This window comes from Thermobia domestica, chromosome 18 (assembly GCF_964235325.1).
Source record: "Thermobia domestica chromosome 18, izTheDome1.hap1.1, whole genome shotgun sequence".
Classification (NCBI taxonomy): Eukaryota; Metazoa; Arthropoda; class Insecta; order Zygentoma; family Lepismatidae; genus Thermobia; species Thermobia domestica.
In genome coordinates this window covers 164,307,741-164,330,715 of record NC_137471.1, presented here as the reverse complement: position 1 = coordinate 164,330,715, position 22,975 = coordinate 164,307,741, and the positions used below count along the sequence as shown (strand labels likewise).

General features: G+C 35.0%; 1 protein-coding gene across 2 annotated transcripts in view; it reads left to right on the top strand.

The window, feature by feature from the left end:
* LOC145675683 (uncharacterized) overlaps positions 1-17,684 on the top strand; it is a 31,008-nt gene extending 13,324 nt beyond the window's left edge. For both annotated transcript variants that reach the window (XM_081746276.1, XM_081746275.1), the window contains exon 2: positions 4,982-17,684. In XM_081746276.1, the coding sequence (XP_081602402.1) occupies positions 4,982-6,164 (1,183 nt within the window). In that variant the 3' untranslated portion in view covers positions 6,165-17,684. The remainder of the gene's footprint in view (positions 1-4,981) is intronic.
* Positions 17,685-22,975: the final 5,291 nt, after the last annotated feature.

Here is a 22,975-nt window from a genome sequence, read left to right as displayed (position 1 = left end):
TACCTGCCATAAATTTCTTTTTAGGTTTGCGCTTACTATTACTATGTTTTGCCATGTAGTTTACTATACAATGTTCGTACGTGTTTTCGCTTAAGGTTTTTAGTGCTCTTCGGAGTCGATGTATACTTCTTCAGCATGTTTGACTCGAAATAACCTCGCCTACACCTCGACTTTAATTTGCATGTAGTTCGTCTTTGACCGAGTTTAGTGCGTTCCGAATTACGCTTACCAAGGCACTTTCCTTTTATTCTCAACATATTTCCTTCTGCACGCCTAATGTGTGGTTGTGCGTGCTGAGAATACGCTGTACGTGGAGGTCGACGCACATTGTTTTCATCATGAGCAATCAACATGTCTACATTTTGTGTAGCACTACACTTAAACTTTCGCTTTTTACAATTTCGCAATAGTGAAGTACCAGCTTGAAAATTCAAACATTTCGGCAACTGAAAATTAATAAATGTTGCATCTGATGTACTGATATGATCACGTCTGCTCATTTTAATTCTACTGATTATGCTCCTCGAAATCGAGTTTACGTTAATAATGTATTACGAAAACTCAACTGGGTATCATTGGCCATCTTATTTTTCTTCTTAACTTTGGTGTTACATTTTGGTTCTATAACGGAAATATACTTTCGACTGCGTGTGCTTTATTGGAAGTGTTACGCTTGTTTACGGTAAACATTTCCGACCGATGTATTATCTACGAGACCTTCACTACGTAAAAAAGAATTCGCTTGGTGGGTCTATTGTGAATTTGAAGTCGTTTCCTTCTACAATATTCAAAGCTGATAAAGTCGGAATGGATTTGCAGCACTAAAATGCAACTTACTTTAGACATACACTGTTACAAAGACAAATACGAATTTGTTAATTCGCGCAAAACCATTTGCCTGCGACACAAAAGCGACAACACTGTAACTTCGTTATCACACAAAATCATCAATTGAACTCTCAAGCCTTCCCTGGCTTTTTCGAGAGGGCGGATAAGCGCAACCAGAACGCTACCGCTTATTATGTGTGAAACATCGGTATCCGTTGCCGGCAAAACAATTACATTAGAAACAATTTTTTACAGGTACGCGTAACGATTCTTCTTTCTTGCTATCTCTACACTGCATATTTCCTTTTCCTGACTGTAATCGACTTTCTGGTTTATTTGGCACATATCTTTCACAACTTGGGCTGGCTCGAATTCAAGATGGTTTCTTTTCCGCCTTGCACTCTTTTATTTTGTTGGTTTGCCTACACTAAATCTGTGCCGTTCGCATGTATTCATAGAACACAGTGAGACCTTTCTTTCATTCCGCTACACTTTTTTTAAACTCAGCAGTTACTGAATCAACATCATTGGCCGCGTTAACTAATTCAGAGAGTACTTCAGTTAAGGAGTTGTTGGTTACGTTGATATTAATACGTAAGCTGTCTGCTTTGGCATTATATTCGCTCTTTCCTACGCTCCCAAATCGTTTCTGTTACAGGCTTTTGAAGTTCACCTACTGATTCATGTATTTTTTGTCCTAGGCATCCAATATTCATTACCATTTTTGAGCAATGGTTTCTAATTGTTTCTCTAATTTCTCTGTCAACATTGCTCGAAATTGTTCTAAAACACTAGCCTCCATATTGATATGAGATACGAGCAACTAATTCAAAGTACAAAAATATAAGTATCCGAGTTTAATACGAAAATAAGAAACATGCACTTAAAACGTGAAACACTAAGAATTTTGATATTACGACCATTAACAACCAATCCTTGTTTTTACAACTCAGGTTTCATTTTGCGAAGTGCTTCAATAAAAATTAACACAGATATAAACTAGTACCATATATAAAATAGTTTCTATAACTATTCTATCAGGCTTTGATTCCATTGTGTACAAATACACAATAACACATTCAGCAAGGCCGTGTGATAATATTTGAAAAACAGTATCACGTGACAGTTTCTACACAATAACTCTGTCTTCATCAGACTTCCACTCCTTCTGGTTGCTGGGAGTTGGTCATCACTTATATATACTGTCCGGAGGTCAATTTTAATTAGGTTCCGCCCCTTCTTTAAAAAATAACACTTGTCTGGTTTTCACTTTCACTTTTTAGCTGCACACGTGTCCAATTAGAGGTTTACTTTTTTCCGCTGGATGCGTCCTGTCCTCTAATTATCCTTATTATCCTTGTTATTTTGTTTCTCTTTCTTTCTTCTTCCTTTTTATTCCTTCTTCTTTAAGCAGAATCTTCTCTCACTCCTTATTTATCGAGAATCTTGCATTCCAGTTCACCTTGCGTCCTGCTTTCATAATCTCTCTGGCTTCCTTCCATTTTCTCACCAAAGTCCTGTTCTCTACTTCTGTGACCTCTGCTCCTTCCCACCCTATCCTGTGGTTTGTTTCTTTCTGATGCTTGTATATCGCATTGTTGTCCATTTTCAGTCTTATAACATCCTGGTGCTGCTTAATCCTTTTTTTTATATTTTTTTCTTTTCTCCTATGAAAATTTTGTTACACTCCTCGCACCCTACTCTATATACTACTCCCCTTGATCTTTGTTCGCTATTGCTTTTCTCTTTTTTCTTCTGACTAGTTTAATTATTCTTCTTCCTCTTTTCCTGTACGTCCTAATTCCTGCTTTCAGAAACATTCTCTATATGTTCTCTGTTTGTTTGCACAGTTACTGTGACAAAACTGTCACGTGATACTGTTTTCTTTTTACATATTATCACATAGCCTTGCTCAGTGTGTTATTGTGTATTAGTATTAAAACATTTACTCGTATTCATAAATGCACATGAAGGTGCATAGTGTAAAACATGTATGTATGTGTGTATACTCAATCAGCTGTTTGCTATCCACTCACATCTACATAGAATTAAAAATCAACAAGAAAAATTTTTATGAGCTACATTAATCTCTCCGTTGCTCTCAAGGTCAAAACATATTTACTTAACTTACATGAAAAATCTACATTACTCAGTTCTTGTTTCTATCTATCACTCTGCTTTATTTTTAATTAATTGTGTTCGCCGAGGATCTGATAGAAATTGACTGTCGACACTAGGCTAATCAGATCCAAACTCAACACGTAATCTGTATAACTAATGGTATTGTAAAAGCAGTTGTAAGAAGACTGCTATAATTTAATCCGGAAAACGGTCGCCATGTGGTTGAAATCGTGTTTTTTGGTAGTTGTTAGATTCTTGTAAATATAATCGTAACCTTCACATTGATTTTCGTGTTTTTCCCAAGATTTGTCACTTGTTTATTGCATTTATCCCAGCTTTGCTACGGCAGTGAGACGTAATATTGAGGTCTCAAATATTCAGTAATAATAATAGTATAGGTAACAAATTCCGTATGAGGACACATTGTATTAAAGCCTGTAAAATAACCCGTAGCGTAAGCCATAAGTTACAAAATAGTCGGGATTGGAGAGAAGTGTCAGCACCAACAGCACATACCCTCTCGATACGTTCCTACAACTAGCTACATGTTATAACGGAAAGTTTCCCTTCAACTAGCTAAATGTTCTAAAGGAAAGTTAAATGTTATAACGGAAAGTTTCGAGGTAATTTTGGTGTAGAAAGTAGGGATTCTGAACTCACAAGAGCCGTAATTACAGTTGTTTTTAAGTAATGGTTATGCTGGCTAAGCTACAGAAGATGTCGAAGGGATTTCGGGAAAGGGGTTCCGTACCATCATTAGACACCTCTAAAGCTACTCAAATTTAAACGACAGATTTCCGCTAATATTTCGTGTAGAATATATTGTACTGTACGTTTTCAGGAAAAAAGAACTGAATATAATTGAAAAATAAAGCTTGTCATAAACTAACTTGTGAAGTTTGCAGATGCAATTAAAAAAGCTTTGCTACAAAAATATATACACAGACCATAATTCAGTGAGCTCTGAAATCTTATCAAAATGATGTATAAGATTCAGTCTACAGAGCAATTGTTGCTTAAAGAGTGGCATACACTATTCCTAGAATCGAGATAAGATGAGAAATGTTTACGATAGTTTGGGTCTCGTCTCGATTCTCATCTCCAAAGCATGACTATAGTGTGAATTAACCTTGTCCCGTCTCGAATTAAAATGTTTCATCCCGATTTTGTTTGGTTTGTTTTAGAATCGAGATGAGAAATTCGTCTTTTCATGCGCAACATTACACAAAACCGAAACTTTTTTTTTGCCTAATATCACGTTTCTGCTTGTAATGGTACGACCTGAGCGATAATAAGTTTTTAAGTTTTAAATATTCTTCGAGATAATTGATAATATTATTAGCATTACTCCTGAAAATTTGATAGTTCAAGTGCTGAAACAAACAAGTATTCAAATATTTGAATGTAATGAAGCCTGTGTTATCGCCGATCTATTTCCATCAAAATTCCTAAAGGGAAAAAAATGCTTAACGTGTGTTTGATCGAAGAACCTCGAGATTACTGGTCAAGCCCCCAGACCACTGAACCACGATCACAACGCTGTAAATGATTCGTCTTTAGTCTTGTTACTCTAAGTTTCTCTGCCTCAGATTGGAAAGTTGTATGTAATTTTTTAATTTTTTTCAAAACGTCTTTCGTGTTCCTCTTATGATGATATAAGTGAATTATCTTCGGAACAGTTTCTATTAATACGTTGAGTTGTTCTTAAACCTTTGGATCGCAAGTTGGTTTTTTCTCCAGATGAAACTACAGATAAGACAGATTAAAATCTCATAGTGTGCATTTGTGTCAAGACAGCCGACAATACCTGGTCATAGACTTATGTCCGCCACGGTATAAATGATAGTTTAATTTGATATAGTGAAACAAACTACAGCAACTTATTTTGAGACTATAGTGATATGGTACTCCATTTCATATTTCTACAATATTTAATGGAATAAAACATGTAATATAGCGAATGATTACATGTTTTCTTGCTACTTAATCATTATGTCCATTTACATTTCATTGTTTCTTGAATTTGTTTCAGGCGCGATAACATATTTGCTTTCCACGGAGACGGGAATACATTTACTACATTAAATAAGACCATTTCTGATTCTTATGAGGAATCTGATACTTCGACGCAGTTTGGCAAAGGATTTCATCGATCACGTTTGACAGCAAATATGGTGACACAGGAAAGTGAAAAGCATCATACGTACCAAAATAGTTTTAAACGCTCTAGTCGAAGTTCAACTATGTCAAGTGGTGAGTTTGTGCATTCAGGTGCAAAATCTCACATATGTGGAGTATGTAGAAAGGAATTTAGAGTATGTTCAAGTTTGGCTACCCACATGGTGCTTCATACAAGTGGAAAACCTCACACGTGCCAAGAGTGTGGAAAGGCATTTAAACAACGTTCAACTTTGGCTACACACATATTAATCCACACAGGAGAAAAACCTCACCCGTGCCGAGAGTGTGATAAGGCATTTAATCAACGTTCGACTTTGGCTAGACACATGTTAATCCACACAGGAGATAAACCTCACATGTGCCAAGAGTGTGGTAAGGCATTTACTTATCGTTCAAATTTGGCTACACACATGTTAATCCACACAGGAGAAACACCTCACACGTGCAAAGAGTGTGATAAGGCATTTAATCAACGTTCGTCTTTAGCTAGACACATGTTAATCCACACAGGAGAAAAAGTTTACAAATGCCAAGAATGTGGTCAAGTATTCAAGCGACGTCCAAATCTGGCTACACACATGTTAACCCACACAGGAGAAAAAAATTACATATGCCAACAGTGTGGTAAGGCATTTAATCGTCGTTCGACTTTGGCTACACACATGTTAATCCACACCGGAGAAAAACCTCACACGTGCCAAGAGTGTGGTAAGGCATTTACTGATCGTTCAAGTTTGGTTAAACACACGTTAATTCACACAGGAGAAAAACCTCACACGTGCCAAGAGTGTGGTAAGGCATTTACTCAACGTTCCCATTTGGCTACACACATGTTAATCCACACAGGAGAAAAACGTCACATGTGCCAAGAGTGTGGTAAGGCATTTACTGAACGTTCAACTTTAAATAAACACATGTTAATCCACACAGGAAAAAAACCTCACATGTGCCAAGAGTGTGGTAAGTCATTTAATTATCGTTCGACTTTGGCTGCACACAGGAGAAAAACCTCACACGTGCCAAAAGTGTGGTAAGGTTATTACTCATCGTTCACATTTGGCTAGACACATGTTAACCCACACAGGAGAAAGAACTCACACGTGCCAAGAGTGTGGTAAGGCATTTTATCGACGTTCAAATTTGGCTACACACATGATAATCCACAAAGGAGAAAAACCTCACACGTGCTAAGAGTGTAATGAGGCATTTATTCGACGTTCGACTTTGGCCACATACATGTTCGTCCGCACAGGAGGAAAACCTCACACGTGCCAAAAGTGAGGTACGGCATTTACTCGTCGTTCGTATTTGGTTGTCGAGGTTCCAGTCATTAATGGCTAATCGAGGTTCCAGTTAGGCTGCACACATGTTAATCCTCAGAGGAAAAAGTATCACACATGCTACGAGTGTGATGGCGAATTTAAATATCGTTAAGTTTGGTTACACACATGATAATCCATACAGGAAAAAGAGGTCACGTATGCTAAGAGGATGGTTAGAAGTTTAATCGAAGTTCAACTCTGGCTACACATGTTAATATGCATTAATATGCCCTGAGTGTGGTATGTCATTTGATAAACGTTGATGTTTGGCTAGAGAAATGTTAACCCGCGCAGGAGTAAAACATCACACATGCCAAGAGTGTGGAGAATCTACGTTCGAAATTGGCTACACACATGTGAATCCATACAGTAGCAAAATCTCACCTTGCAAAAATCCTGGAATAGAATTTATTCAACGTTCATACGTGCTGAGCCACACAGGATCAAAACCTCACACGTGACAGGTGTAGAGGACGATATAGTCTACGTTCAAAGCTTGAAATGCAGTTGAACATACGACAATCACCAAAGAGATGCAAAGATCTTAGCAAGGCGTTTACTCAAGGTTCACATATTGCAAAGTAAATGATAATCCACAAAGGAAAAAAATCTCACACGTGCGGAGAGTTTATATGAGATGTAGAATTCTGTTGGAGGAATAGAGATGAAATAATCTACGCTGTTATTTTTACGCGTGCTATGAAAATTGTACTATCCCAAATTGATGCTTGATTAGAATAGTCGACAGAGGGATGTCATGTGTGTCTGACGTTATCCCATGTTTATTGTAGATCCATAACTAAGCTCAAGTTATAGTCACCAAAATGAGCAATTTTGTCACCTTCTCACAACATCTGGAAATGTTCGTGGCATCTTTCAAGTTAACTTTGAGCACTGTTCCTATATGGTCTGCAGAAACACCCCACGAAGACTGTTTTTGGACAGACTTACCTCTGCTCAAATAGTTTCACACTCACGTACGAGATCATTCTGTGCTCTGCTGCCCCATTTGTTTTAGTACTACAAACAATCCGCCTCTATGGTCTTGCGGTCTTATTTCTATGTAGAGAATTGGTTGAGAAACGACATTCCACTGTTCCTTATTGATATTTTCAGACATGTTTCGCTCACCACTAAACAGCCATATTTACGGCACAGTCTGTAAAATTGTTTGTTACACTTTGTACGTTTTTGTAGTATAGTTTAAAGGTGGTTTTCTGTTCACTGCACTTTTGAGCAGCATTCTACTGTACATCACCACATTAAACGCAGAATATAAAACGTAAGATTTGGCACACTTCTCTAGCGTGGGATTACGTTGTCCAAGTCACTCTTACTCATTTCTTGCTATCTGAGTTGAACATTGTAAATTATTTTAATTGAGTGTTCTCTACCAATAAATGATAACGATATTTCACTGCATCTCCAACTTCAAACGCAGACTCTAGCCGTAGACTTACTACTGGGTTCACAATGGAAATGATAAAGCATAGAGATAGCACAAATATTTTTCCTCGAACTTTAACTTTTCTGCGGTTTGATGCCGTCTTTCTGTATTTTATGCATAGACGATCCTAAGTACATACAAAGATTTGTTACTGCCAAACAACATACAGATTTACAGTGTGGATAACTTCATTATTCAAAATCTATAAAAAAACTGTTGACCTTCTAACGAAAAGTTTTCCACGTACCTTTCATTGTCCGGTTACGTAGTCCCACTCTGGAGCTATACCAATGAAAAACTTGTCCGTTTTACAGTAATATATCGAAAAAGTAAATATCACCTATATCAACAAACGCTTCTAAACTCAGCACCCTTTTATTCATGCAATATATACTACCTCACTTTAGACCCCAACCAAATCGCTATCAGCATACTCCTTGTCCCTAATGTTTACGCTCTGCCAGTACACTTTACCCATATGAGATTCATTGTTCTTAACCTTATAGTGGTAAGGTGAAAAACATTTTTATGAATGGTAACATTTTGTCTCTTGGACACAGGAACATTTTTGTCTGATAAGATGTGAACTAGGATTTAAATTTGTATTATATTTACAATATTAAATACAAACACCAGGCAGTGGATACGCTTTAAGCGAAACTATAGAATTTTATTGAGGTAATACCTTTCTTGTTAAAATGAAGTTCGATAATTATGTGACTTTTATTGCTTAGATACCGGTACTGAAAATAAAATATTTATTAACTAGAAAGAAGTAAACCAGGATTTCTCCTAATAGTGGTATATTCACGTTTCAATTCTGCAGCAGTCTCCACACATCATTTTTGCGTGACTTAGGCAAATCAACTTACAGCACTTTTGGCAAAATATCTATGTGTATAAACGTATAACATTACTATTAGTCGGTTCTACATTTTAGAAGTGATAAAATCACGTTATTTGCCATCGTGTAGTATTTCTTTCTTCGTCATATTCAGTAGGTATCTGGTCTACTATGTCCACCTCACCTTTAGTATCGTTGTAAAATGTGACGATATCTGGCTTCCTGTTATCTCTGATACTCTCATCTAATTTGACGTCATTGTGCATACTTGAGATCAGCACTAAACACAGATTTTTCTTAGATGCATAGGAACCAATGGTGCAGTTCTAATGAAAACCAAATACACTACTGTATTCTTTCCTCCGTTTCGCATTCACAAACGCGGGGGCAACTCTCTTGTTTTTACGAATTGTCCCTATAATAGTTAACTTACTGTCTCATTCCATTTATTTAACCAAATTGCAGCTTGTAAACCGATTATTGTAGAAAGGTCTCTTTGCAAGATGAACCATGAATCTGTTGACACAATCTCTTCACTACTTCTTCAGGTTTGTTATCTATCAGGAACGGGCCTTCTGGTTGTGTCCTCACATACACTTCTATATTTGTTTGTAGTATAATGTTTCACCAACAAGAATAAAAATTTTAATTCCACATTTTGGAGGTCTTTTAGGCATATCAATACGAAATCCACATCTTCCCCGCAAACCGACAAGTGTCTCACCCAAAGTTACTAACATACAAATTAAGAAAACTGTAGTTGCAGTTGTTTACAAATAATTCAAAAAAGTTACGAGTTGGGGCTAATCTGGGGCTGAAGGTTATATCTGATTATGTTATTCATTAGCATCTTCCACTTTTTCATCCATCCTATCCTGCACAGTAATCACTTTCTGCGCAGTTTGGCTTCTCCGGTTCCCATCATCACATAGAGATGACCCTACGCAAAAGACACATTCATTTGTCTGATTAACAATACACATGTGTTAACTTCTGCTTCGCACCTCCCCTCATTCTCCGTCCTCGTTATCCCTTTACACATTTTTTATTTTCTCTAATTGTATTGTATTTATATTGAATCAATCTGTCTATATTAAGTTCTGTTATATATATTTACTTACATTATAATGCTAAGGATCAAAGTTCCATACGCCCATTTTTCTTTTTCTTTTTGATTTTTTGTTAGTTTTTATACCGTATAATTGTAAAATTTCGATAGAGCACAGATCTCCACTTACACTTTGTAAATAAATTCTTTTCCATCACTCACGTTATAGAGGGCGTAACCTTCTCATAGGTTGCTAGCCACTTCGATTTGCCGGTAAAACGTAGTGCATTCACATACTTTCTCAGCTGGCGCACATGTAGTGAGGCGTAGCTGCCAAGTCTAGACTCTATTTATTGCACTCATGTGGGCGCACAGTGATGCTAATTCATTAACAGGCAACAGGTTGCAAGAAATTGAGAGTTTTCACGAGCGTAATTTGGCTGGAGTACACAAGTAGTATAATTTTTAATCATCATTATGATCATTTTCACTCTTATCCTGTTCTCATCACATCCGTATTCGGAACAATCAGGGACCAACGTACATAGTTCGAATTCTGAGAACATCACAGGATACTATCAACGACTTTTTGCATAAACAAATCTTAATTTTCAAGAAGAGATGCCGATTTGAACAATCTTGCTCATTACGACCAATTCCTCTCCCAGGTAAACGCTGTCAAGAAAACAAATTACATCCTACTAACAGGTGCAACCTATGAACCTGTAATCCTACAAAGAGGTGCACACTTTTCCTTTTCTTATGAAAACTGTCCGAATCTGCAACAAGTTCCAATCTGCAACACTTGGTATCAATTCCCGCCTCCGAGATACAGCTACAAGTGCAAGTCTCGGCTTGCTCCAGAAGAATTCAGGCCGAAACTTGTAGTACCACTATTGACTCATTATGTTCAAAATCGAAAAGGTGAGACTTCGAAAGACTAATCAGTTTCTTTATATGCATAAACTATTAGCATTTGTCACCCACACTCTTCAAAACGTTCGTCTTTTGCACAACCATTAATATTAAAACACGTTCAGCACGCAGCTCGCAACATTCTTCACCTCGATTTTCATGACACTTACAGTGGTTCGTACGTGCACTTTCATGTATCTCCACCCGAAACAACTATTTAACTTCATAGTGATTATGTATCTAGTTATTTGACTATGACTTTTATTTCTATTTCTCAACATTCTCTTGTACTTACCTCATAAACTCCTATTTTAACAACTGTCACCACGGAATGGCGCGTCCTCAGGTTGCGGATCGAGGAGAAGGCCTCTAGATATAGAGGTTAGCTGCGAATATACTGAATAAGCAGTCGCGGATAGACGACTAGGAGTGGTCCTCCAGCTTGGGGGTTTGGGTAAGGCTAACATCCTCATCCTGTAAAAAAAGGTACTTGTTCAGAAACATTCACAAAAGCCTCGGATAAGGACTGATAACTTGGCACGACATCAGCAAAAGAAAATGGACATGAGATTTGGAACATGGAATATTAGAAGTCTTTATAGGGCAGGCGCGTTAAAATCTGTAACGAATGAGTTAGAGAAATACAGGATGGACTTAGTAGGAATTCAGGAAGTTAGGTGGGAAGGAAATGGATCTGAGAATTCCGGAAATTTTACGTTCTTTTACGGGGAAGGAAATAAAAATCACCAGTTAGGAACAGGGTTTTTCGTTCACAAACGAATATTACCAGCAATTAAACGGGTTGAATTTGTTACTGACAGACTTTCTTTTATTACTCTTAAGGGATGGTGGTGTGATATTATTGTTTTAAATGTACATGCTCCAACTGAAGATAAGGGTGACGATATAAAAGATAGTTTTTACGAAGAAGTGGAACGGATATTTGACCACCTCCCGCGATACCATATGAAGATTCTATTAGGGGATTTCAATGCGAAGGTAGGACGAGAGGATATTTTCAAACCGATTATAGGGAACGAAAGTTTGCATAAGGAAAGTAATGACAACGGTGTTAGACTCGTGAACTTTGCAACATCCAAAAACCTAATCGTGAAGAGTACAAAATTCCCACATCGCGACGTTCATAAATACACTTGGACATCACCAGACGGGAAAACACATAATCAAATTGATCACGTTTTAGTAGATAGAAGAAGACAATCTAGCATAATTGACGTCCGGTCGTTTAGAGGGGCTGATTGTGACACTGATCACTACCTGGTAGTAGCGATAATACGGGAGAGATTATCGTTGAATAAAGTTAATATTCAATGTCCGAAAACGGAGAGATTTAATTTAAAGAAATTAGAAGAGAGCCAGGTAAGAGAGGAATACCAGATTGAAGTTTCGAATAGATTCGCGGTTTTAGAAGACTCGGAATGCACTAGTGTTGAGGATACTTGGATTGAAATTAGAGATAGTATTAAAAATTCAGCAATAGAAAAATTGGGACACGCGGAAATACGTAGGAACAAACCATGGTTCGACCAAGAATGCATTAAACTAGCAGAGAAGAGAAAACAGGAAATTACGGTGGCTACAAAATCCGAATGAAACAACTACACAAAATTTCGCAGATATCAGGCGGGAAACTTCCAAAACCTTTAGAACAAAGAAACGGGATTTTTTGAAAGCTAAAATTAAGGAACTTGAAGATAATAGTAAAAATAAAAATATTCGGGACATGTATAAGGGGATCAGCGAATTTAAGAAAGGCTATCAACCTCGTGCTTATATATTAAAGAAATCTGACGGAACAGTTCTCACCGATACGGATAGCCTCTTAAATAGATGGAAAGATTTCCTTGACGATTTGCTGAACACGCAGCCAAAAACTAATGTGCGTGGAGAAAAGGAGATACACACCGCAGAACCGTATATTCCAGAACACAATCGAATAGAAGTGGAAGCCGCTATAAAGAAATTGAAGAAACACAAATCTCCGGGTGTAGATGAAATTCCGGCTGAGTTAATTTTAGCTGGAGGCGAAAAATTGTGGAACAAGATACACAAACTCGTTCTCCTTATCTGGAACAAGGAAGAATTGCCACAAGAGTGGAAAGAATCAATCATTGTTCCAATTCACAACAAAGGCGACAAAACTGACTGTAATAATTATCGAGGCATTTCTCTTCTGTCAACATCCTATAAAATCCTTTCAAATATTCTGTTAGCAAGATTGACCCCATACGCAGATGAAATTATTGGAGATTATCAGTGCGGATTTAGACGAAATCGATCAACTATCGACCAAATATTTACCATTCGCCAAATACTCGAAAAGAAGTGGGAATACAATACCCCGGTACATTAGCTGTTTATTGATTTTAGAAAGGATTACGACTCGGTTAGGAGAGAAACATTATACAACGTTCTTACAGAACTTGGAATACCGAGAAAGCTAATTAGATTAACTAAGATATGTTTAAGTGAATCCCAAAGTAAAGTCCGGGTAGGAAAATTTTTATCCACGAGATTCCACGTCGAAAATGGCCTGAAACAAGGAGATGCGTTGTCGCCATTATTATTTAACATTGTGCTGGAATACGCCATAAGGAAAATCAAAGATAGCAACCAGGGCCTAGAGTTGAACGGTGTTCACCAGGTTATGGCATATGATGATGATGTAAATTTAATAGGGGATGATAGGAGAACAGTAGAAATAAATGCAGAGATCTTATTAAACGCTTGCAGGGACATGGGTTTAGAAGTAAATGCAGAGAAAACTAAATACATGGAAGTGCGTCGGGACCGTAATACGGCAAATTGTGGAGGCGTTAAAATATTAAATGATAAATTTTTTGATAAAGTAGATACTTTCAAATATTTAGGATCAATATTAACAGACGAAAATCATATTCACGAAGAAATTATATGTCGACTAAAAGCAGGGAATTCGTGTTACTATTCGGTTCAAAATCTCTTGTCGTCGCGAATTCTGTCGAGAAATTTGAAGCTTAAAATATATAAAACGATAATCATGCCTGTTGTTCTGTATGGTTGTGAAACATGGTCGCTTACTCTGAGGGAAGAACATAGACTGAAAGTATTTGAGAACAGGGTCCTGAGAAGAATATTCGGACCCAAGAGGAACGAGAATGGGGAATGGCGGAAGCTTCATAACGAGGAACTACATAGTTTATACGGTTTACCCAACATTGTTAGGGTCGTCAAGTCTAGGAGGCTTAGGTGGGCAGGTCATGTAGCTAGAATGGAAGAAAGTGGAAACGCTTTCAAAGTCTTGACTGGTAGACCCATAGGAAAACGACCATTAGGAAGACCTAGGCGCAGATGGGAGGACAATATTGAGATGGATCTCGCAGAGATAGGAATACAAAGTGGAAGCTGGATGCAGTTGGCTAAGGATAGAAGTCGGTGGAGAGCTTTTGTGAACGCGGCACTGAACCTCCGGGTTCCATAGGCCATGGAGTTAGTTAGTTAGTTAGTTAGTTATTACACGAGGAACAATTTGACACATTACTTATCAGTAAAACGCATCTCACTCCCAAACTTAATTGCAAATTTACCGGCTATCAACTCATTCCACACGATATGAAGCTTCCGGCTCGATGCGCCACTAGCGGCGTTACAATACTATTTTATCCTTACACCTGTAATATTTTCCATAAGTAGAAGCTTTGCTTTATATATACTTAAACACAAACAAAATATTTGCTGAGCAAAACAAAATATTACATACGTGTTACAGTTTCGTCAACTAACATTTTGGCTTCATCAGACACTATGTGATACATGAAAAACGTGCAGTCTTATATACACACAAGAGCTGAGATATCTTGCTTCTGATTGGCTCCTGGCAGCAGCCAATCCACTTCAAGTATTCTAATTCGTTTTTCCCTATACCGAGGCTTCCTATCTGTTGTAAATTACACACACACATCAAAAGGACGATCCTAGCACAACTAATCTAAACTAACAAATAATTGGCATAAATAATTAAATAATATTATAAATATATATAAATACACAGAAATAAATAATTATATACATAAACAGATAAACATACAATTACTCATACGCTTAAAAAGACGACACACACATACAGTATATACTAGTGGTAGGCGCAGAAACCGGTTTTTCTGTTTCCGGTTTCCAAGAAAAACCTAAACCTTTTTTCAAAATTTTAAAAAAACTTTTCACCGAAACCGGTTTTCTCCAAAAACCGGTTTCGGTTTTAAAAAACGGTATCGGTCTTCTTCAGAACCCAGTTTCGGTTTTCTTCGAAAAACCGGTTTCGTTTGGCCGAAACCGGTTTAGGTTTTCTTCATTTTCGGTTCGGTTTTCATCGAAACCGGTTTCGGTTTTCTCCAAAACCGGTTCTTGTATTCTTCAAAAACCGGTACGATTTTTGTACTGAAACCGATTTCGGTTTTCTTCAAAGCTGGTTCAGTTTTTCATCAAAACCTGTATCAGTTTTTCCAAAACTGGTTCTATTTCTGACTAGAAATTTTTTCGTTGTTCTCCGGAACCCATTTCCTTTCCACAGATAGTTTTATGTATTTTCCAGAACAGTTTTGAGTTTTAGTTTTTACTAAAACCATTGCGATGTTCACCGAATCCGGTATTGGTTCCTTGAGAATCTACATATGTCTTAGATCTTCAAATCGGCTTACTTTTCAATCAAAATTGGCTTCCGTTTTCATCAAGAACTACCTTTGAGCTTCTACTTAAATCCAGTTTGAACTTTCATCAAAACCCAGTTGGGATTTTTGTTATAACGGTACTTTATTATTATTATTATTATTATTATTATTATTATTATTAGTTACGCTTAAAAACATGTTTTTCCTTCGATTCAATATTCACTCTTCTGTAAATCTCTAGTTGTTTCGAATACAATTACTTTCCTTATTATCGATAGATTTTCAGAACCTGGATTTATTTTAATTAGACTAGCTTAACCTGCACTCTCTACACAGCGCATCATTCACATATGAGCATGAATCTCCTTGTCATTCCTCACAACATCTCTACATGTCCCCTTATAGACACAATAAATGAAAGACGTCTTGATAAAAATCGGCAAGGGGTACCACAAAGGAGAGATTTTTACGATTATTTTTTTCAATATCTCGCACCGTTTGCAAGCTGGTTGGAATTTCTAATTCATGTATGATCAGTGCTTTCTTTCTTCTTGCATGCAGTATGTAATAAGCAAATACATTACATACACAATTTATTACAATGCCACTGATATATGGTGTTCATTAGCAAAACATTCTAAATGTTAAAGATTCTCCATCACTCGAGAAATAGTTTTCTTCGATTTTCATTATCAATTGATCATGAAACAAACGCCTGAGAAATATACAACCACTGTATACAAACATGTTGTGTTGGAGTGTATAACTTATAGAATGTGTTATTTTTTAAAATGTCAACAGTTCCAGTGTACCCTAAAAAATGTATTAAAGAAATAATGGCCACGTTTTTTAAATATCCAATTAGAACTGGGCCAATCTACACAAAATTTGGAATCGACCAGCAAAAATGGCACGATTCTAGCACTTGCGGTTTTCGAGATCTCATTGTCAAAAGGATTGGAGACAAACATATAAACTTTTCTTTGCCCACAAACATATAAACCTAGCATTTTAATATATAGATATTTATAGTCATAAGTGATCAATTTATTGGGGAGAATACTGAAATTAAACACTATGCCCTGTATGATAGAGTTGCGTAATATTATGTAGTAGATAGAAGAAATGGTAATACTAGTACAAAAATTGCTTGATTTATTGTCTTCACGAATAAAGACAGACGGAGGCATTCCTATGGAGGCTCATCTACCGCCTTTTCAAAAATTACTGTGTACTGTTTCTTTGAAACAGCTCTTTCTTAGTACCGTCGTTGAATTAATCTACTATATCGAACTTTTTGGCTTGTTTGAGAACTGGATACCGAAAGTCCGGATAACTATTTACCAGTAAGAAATTGAAATGTATGTAGGCCTATTGGTGTTCATTTCCTGGACTCCGAGTACAAAATTATTGTGTAAATCAATTTTTTCAAGCGCTCTGAGCCCTCATTCACTAGCGGTTTTCGAGCTCGACACAACGTAATATTTGCGTTTAGTTTGCGGTAATGAAAAGAAGCATTAATAAATAGCTTTTTTCAGTTTTGTATTGTGCTGATGTACGCACATTTTGTTTTGCATGAACACAAATCGCTACCACGCAGTGGTGTCACGCAGTGACACACAAGAATCACAAACAGTGACATTTCTGAATTTTAAAATGCAAACAAAGATCCATAGATTGGTTGATGATATGCTCGTAGAATCTGTAGGATCAGAAGATGATTTATCACAGCAATCGTCTGGTGGGTCATCAGCATTAGACTATTTGCTTGGAATATTTCCATCGTGTTCAAAAAGTCCTAATGTAACAGATGAGCTTACTCTTTATAAATCAGATCAGTGTCTTTCGCAAAGTGGCAACAGCCTTGAATGGTGGAAACTTAACGAACATCGGCTTCAAAAATTAGCATGTCTTGCTAAAAGATTCACGGTGATTCCAGCAACTTCAGTCGAATCTGAACGAGTATTTGCACTTGCTGGTAATATCGTTACTGCCAGTAGATCTAGACTTCTCCCTGAAAATGCAGATATATTAATATTTTTGAACAAAAATCTAAAAACTCTCGCTTGCAAACTGCAATAGGTTGGCACAAGTTGCACTGGTGAATTAAATTTTAAATTAAAAAAACGTTACAAACGCTTACAATGCAATATGCAAACATTGACAATCAAACTCAACTCGTAAAATTTATGTTTAGTGAAAGTTTGATAGTTTTTCTTAAGCTATATCAATCAATACCATATTAAGTTTCCTTTCGGCATATTATCTTAAGTTTATTTTCTTGATTTGAATTGATAGAATTCACTAGTGATTATCTAATAAAAGTCGTTATCCTTAGGGTTTATTTTATGTAGGTTTAGTTACTGGCGTAAGTAAAGTATTCAATTTTAGGTGAATGAATATAATTATTTGATATCTTTGTTTAGATTTTGATAACATTCTATTATTTTCCAATTGAATGTTACTGAACATTTTTGAACTTGCTTCATTAAAAGAAAAAAAACTACAACTGTCCGTTAACTTATAACTTTCGCAAAATATGGAAATTTGAAGCATTGTAGTTTGACTTTCCCCATGTCAACTTAAGCAGTTTCGCAGATCGAGAAATTTCGTCAATTTCTGCATTGAATTTTAAGTTGACATGGGGAAAGTATGTATAAAATACAGAATGAATACGTTAATTTTCATAAAGTACAAATTAAACCCATAATAAATAATAATGTCCATCCATAACGTTTTCTTATTTCAATTAACTGTTTCTAACGCTTTCAATCTCAATGAATCAATGCATATACATGCAGTTTGTATTTGTTTTTGTTTGACTAGTATTAGCGGATGGAAAATGCTTCACCTGCCGATAAGTTTAGGGAGCTTATATCTCTAACTTTGGTTTAAGTTCAGGATGAGAACTGCAGCACCTTTTTTTCCGCTGCGTAAGTAAACAGAAGTGTAGTCCTTGGTTCTATTGACGTATGTGATGCATGTGACATATTTGCCTAGGGCTTTAATATTTCGCCGCATATACGGTACGTTAGTGGATGGTGAAGTAAGATAAGAGTAATATTAGTAATGTGACATTGTTATTGAAACTTGTAACAGAGGAGAGACGCTTTTGCTATTTTTGATCTAATGTTAAGAAGAATAAAGGTATGATATATCCATGAATCTGTGAGATGTATTTCACTTTCCTCTTTTGGTAAATTTTGGCAAATTTATGTAATTTATACATTATTTCAAATAATGACATTCCCAGGCTTGTGATCATAAATTTGCATGCAAACAAAAACATTTGTATATGTAAAGAAGCAGTTCTTGTTTTCGTTATCAGTGCATTTTTAGGACAAAAGCTCAGCTGTCTAAAAATGACTTTCAGAGCTTCATATTGTATCTTCGTGAGTGACTGTAAAATTTATTAAGAAATCTGGTTGCTGGACAGTACTTGAGTATAATTATCAATTTCTTGTAGCGTATTTTTTTCTGTGTGAAGTATTTTTAAAAATAAAATAACTAATTACATAGCACAGCATTAATATTTAGAAAGAAACTTTTTCATAAAATGAAATAACAACTTCATTTCTTTGTAATGAAAAAACTTGATGTATTTCGAGTTCTAGAAACTTGATGTATTTCGAGTTCACAAATTTTGTCAATGTCAACGCGTGTTCTTTCATCTTGCTTTGATTCTAGATGTAGAAAGTTTGTATTGATGTATATATCTATTACGTATGTATCTTCCTAATAAACTTCTAAAGTGTACCAACAGTATATATAAACATTTAAAAACAAAATAATTCAACTCTTTTATCTTTCAACACAAAAGTCCACAATTTGCAGACAAATAAAACCGGTTTTCAAGCTTCTAAATAGTTTTGTATTTATTTCGTACTTTCTTTCTACTTGTTTAAGAGCATGTAGATTAAGAGATAATATGAGCAGAAAATTTAAACGCATAAAGAAATATGAAGGTACTAGCAACCTACACAGCAAGGAATATTTTCTCAACCAAAAGAAAATATTTTCGTTGGTTTCCAAAAGTTTTTCTTTCTCTGGAGATTTCCATGCTGGTTTCCCCAATGTATTCCGAATATTTCCCGAAAAAAATTTTTCCAAAAATGTTTTGAAAACATTTTAGAAATTACCGAAAGTGCATTTTGAGAATGCTCACCGGAAAGTAAATCCAAGAAAATATTTACAAAATGTATTAGAAATATTGTATTGGATATAATGTAATATGTTTTCACTGTTAGAAGGAAAATATTTTCGAAATGATACTAAAAATGTTTTTCATATATGATATGGAAAACAATGAAATGAAATATATTCCATATATTCAAAATATGTGTTCCAATACGATATTTGCAATATTTTCTATTTTTACGACAAAACATATTGAATATATATTTTAAAAAACGTTTAAAATATTTTAAAAATAAATTATTTCGTAATGTAATAAATAATTTTCAGAAATGTTTTTAAAAAATTTACTTAATTTTACGAAAAAATTTTAGTAATCTTCTCTTATAACTTAAATAAAATATTTTCGTACAATATTTTATTATTACTTCCAGAATATTTTTTTCGAATTTTTAATATAAAACTTTAAAACAGGAAAAAGAAAACATGTTAAAAATGAATAGGAATTGTTTTCTGTTGTGTTTTGGAAAATATTTTGTGTTTTTAGTGGACAACATTTTCTGATATATTATAGAAACATTTTTACATTATTTTCAGAATATACTGAAAATAAACATATTCTTTGTTATATCTGAAAAGTACTCCAAATGTTTACCGGAAATGCTTTTCAAGAAATGTTTGGAAAACATTTTATGAAGTACAGGAAGTACATTTTAAGAGCGTTAGCAGGAAAATAATGTAAGGAAAATTTTCATAAATTGTACTACAAATTTTGGGCGTTATGCAGAGACATTCTGACGCGTGATTTTGCCATACTAAAGAGTTCGACTAACATATGGTTTCTGCAGTAGTCAGGCTTTTATTATGACGCTAAACATACGTCAAAACGCCTCTGCATAGGGCCTATTGTGTTAAATGTAATGTAATATGTTTTCAATGTTGAGAGGGAAAATGTTTTCAAAGTAATACTAAAAATGTCTTACATACATGATAAAAAAGGCAGAATAGGAAATGTAGTCCATGTAGCATGCCCATGTCCATGCTCTGCTACATTGAGTTGGAGCTGTCTCTTTTTTGGAACACTCTGTATATGCTGGTCTCTGGATGTGAAATGAAAATATGGACTAATGACAAGAAATGAAAGAAAGAAAGAAAAATGTATATCTGATTGTATAATTTACTCCTAATTTTTTATTTTTCTCGTTTGAGAGAATCTATTGTGTTTGCCTTTTTTTTAAAAAAAAGAAAAAGTAAAATCTTAGGTAATGAGAAGAGCGAAGGTTGTTGAAGCGAGTTTGTTTGTAACAAACTCAAGGTTAAATCGCGTGACGTAGTGTCTGGTCGTTTGCGCGTGGGCGGCTGCCTCGCTCGTGAGCGAAAGCCGTGAGCCAGGTTAGTTGCTGGGTCGAACGTCCATCTGGAAGTACCTGACTGTTGTATTTGGTCGAATGTTTAATGGAGTATGGAGGAATATAAAGTTTGAAGTCGAATTATTCTCTTCGTTTGAATTACCGGATCGGAATAATACGAAGTATTTATAAGTTATCTGTTTGGCGTTCTTTAGAATCATCCGATTTCCTACAAAGTTTTCTTCTTTTAACTGAACTAATTGGGAACAGTAGAATCGAGTAGAGGTGATTGAGGACAGACGAATCCAATGGCAGAATAGAGCAATTTGAAAATTGGTAAGTACAGACCTAGTTGTAGTTTCTAGGACTTAAACCCTGGTAACCTTGGATTGGTTAATTAACTAACAGTTGACTAATACATTTTTTCCTTCTAACACAAGTAGAAGTAGCTATTGTTATTAGATTTAAAACTTGGTATGAAAATAATTCGTAATTTGATATCGAAATAAAAATTGTATTTATCGTTCCATTATAGTCTTTTTGAGATTTCCATTGAGATATTAAATTTTGCGTCGAATTAAATTTTCTTGTTTCTTGCTTTGCGAGTTTGATAGTTTTTCGCGTTATATTGTAATTAAAATGTTTGGTCGAGTCGCGGTCGCTTTTGACAAAGTTTCGACACTTTCTATTCCGGTTATTTTTTATTAACTTTTGTAATTGATAATAGCGTTAGGATTGTTCTTGTTTGGAATTATTTATTTAATCAAAGTATATTTAACTATTTTTCAAGCAGTTTTCACCTATTATTCAGTTGCATTTAATAGTTTTGCGTTTGATAGTTTTTCGCGTTATATTGTAATTAAAATCTTTGGTCGAGTCGCGGTCGCTTTTGACTAAGTTTCGACACTTTCTATTGCGGTTATTTTTTATTAACTTTTGTAATTGATAATAGCGTTAGGATTGTTCTTGTTTGGAATTATTTATTTAATCAAAGTATATTTAACTATTTTTCAAGCAGTTTTCAACTATTATTCAGTTGCATTTAATAGTTTTGCGTTTGATAGTTTTTCGCGTTATATTGTAATTAAAATCTTTGGTCGAGTCGCGGTCGCTTTTGACTAAGTTTCGACACTTTCTATTGCGGTTATTTTTTATTAACTTTTGTAATTGATAATAGCGTTAGGATTGTTCTTGTTTGGAATTATTTATTTAATCAAAGTATATTTAACTATTTTTCAAGTAATTTTCACCTATTATTCAGTTGCATTTAAATTACTATTTTAATTTTCATAGTAAGAGGCTCATTCACAGAATTTAAATTGTTATTGTTAGTTTGTATTTTTTTTAAATAGTTATTTGATTGTAATAAAAAACCAATTGAATATTTTCTTTTATTTAAAATAATATTTAGTATTTGTAATCTTGATAACCTTGCATTTTCCTTTGGGAGATTTGAAGCCTGCATTAATTGGGGGATTCCTTTTTTTTATTTATGCCAGATATCATTACCGTGTCAAAAGATAGTTTGGCTAAACTTAATCTTTGCTTATTTGTCTTGAATAGAATTAAGGTAGGTGTCAAACAATCCTCGGCACAAGGTTCGTTACAAGTTCGCACAAGGTTCGCCAATATTTTACAAACGTTTTCCAACATGTTATTTGCAATCGTTTCTATTGTTACGAGAAAACATATGAAACATAAGTTTTAAAATGTTTCGAATATTCAAAAATAAATTCGTTCGTAATATAAGAAATATTTTTAAAACGTCTATTCATTTTGTATGGAAATGTTTTTGTTACTTTCTATTGTAACTTAAATGAAATATTTTCATACAATATTTTAGAATTATTTCCAGAATATTTTATTGAATGTTGAATAAAAATAATAAAACAGATATTAATAATGAATAGAAACTGTGTTCCGTCGTGTTTATGAAATATAGTTTGTGCTTTTAGCTAGTAATGTTTTATGAAGTGCTTAAACATTTTGGTGTTTAGAAAATATCCCGTATAAATAAGATGGAGAATATTTTTCAGTTCCCCATAAAACCACTCTAAAGTTGGACATTTTTATTTTATAGTGATTTATTTATGTAACGCTAACGAAACCATGCAAGCATACA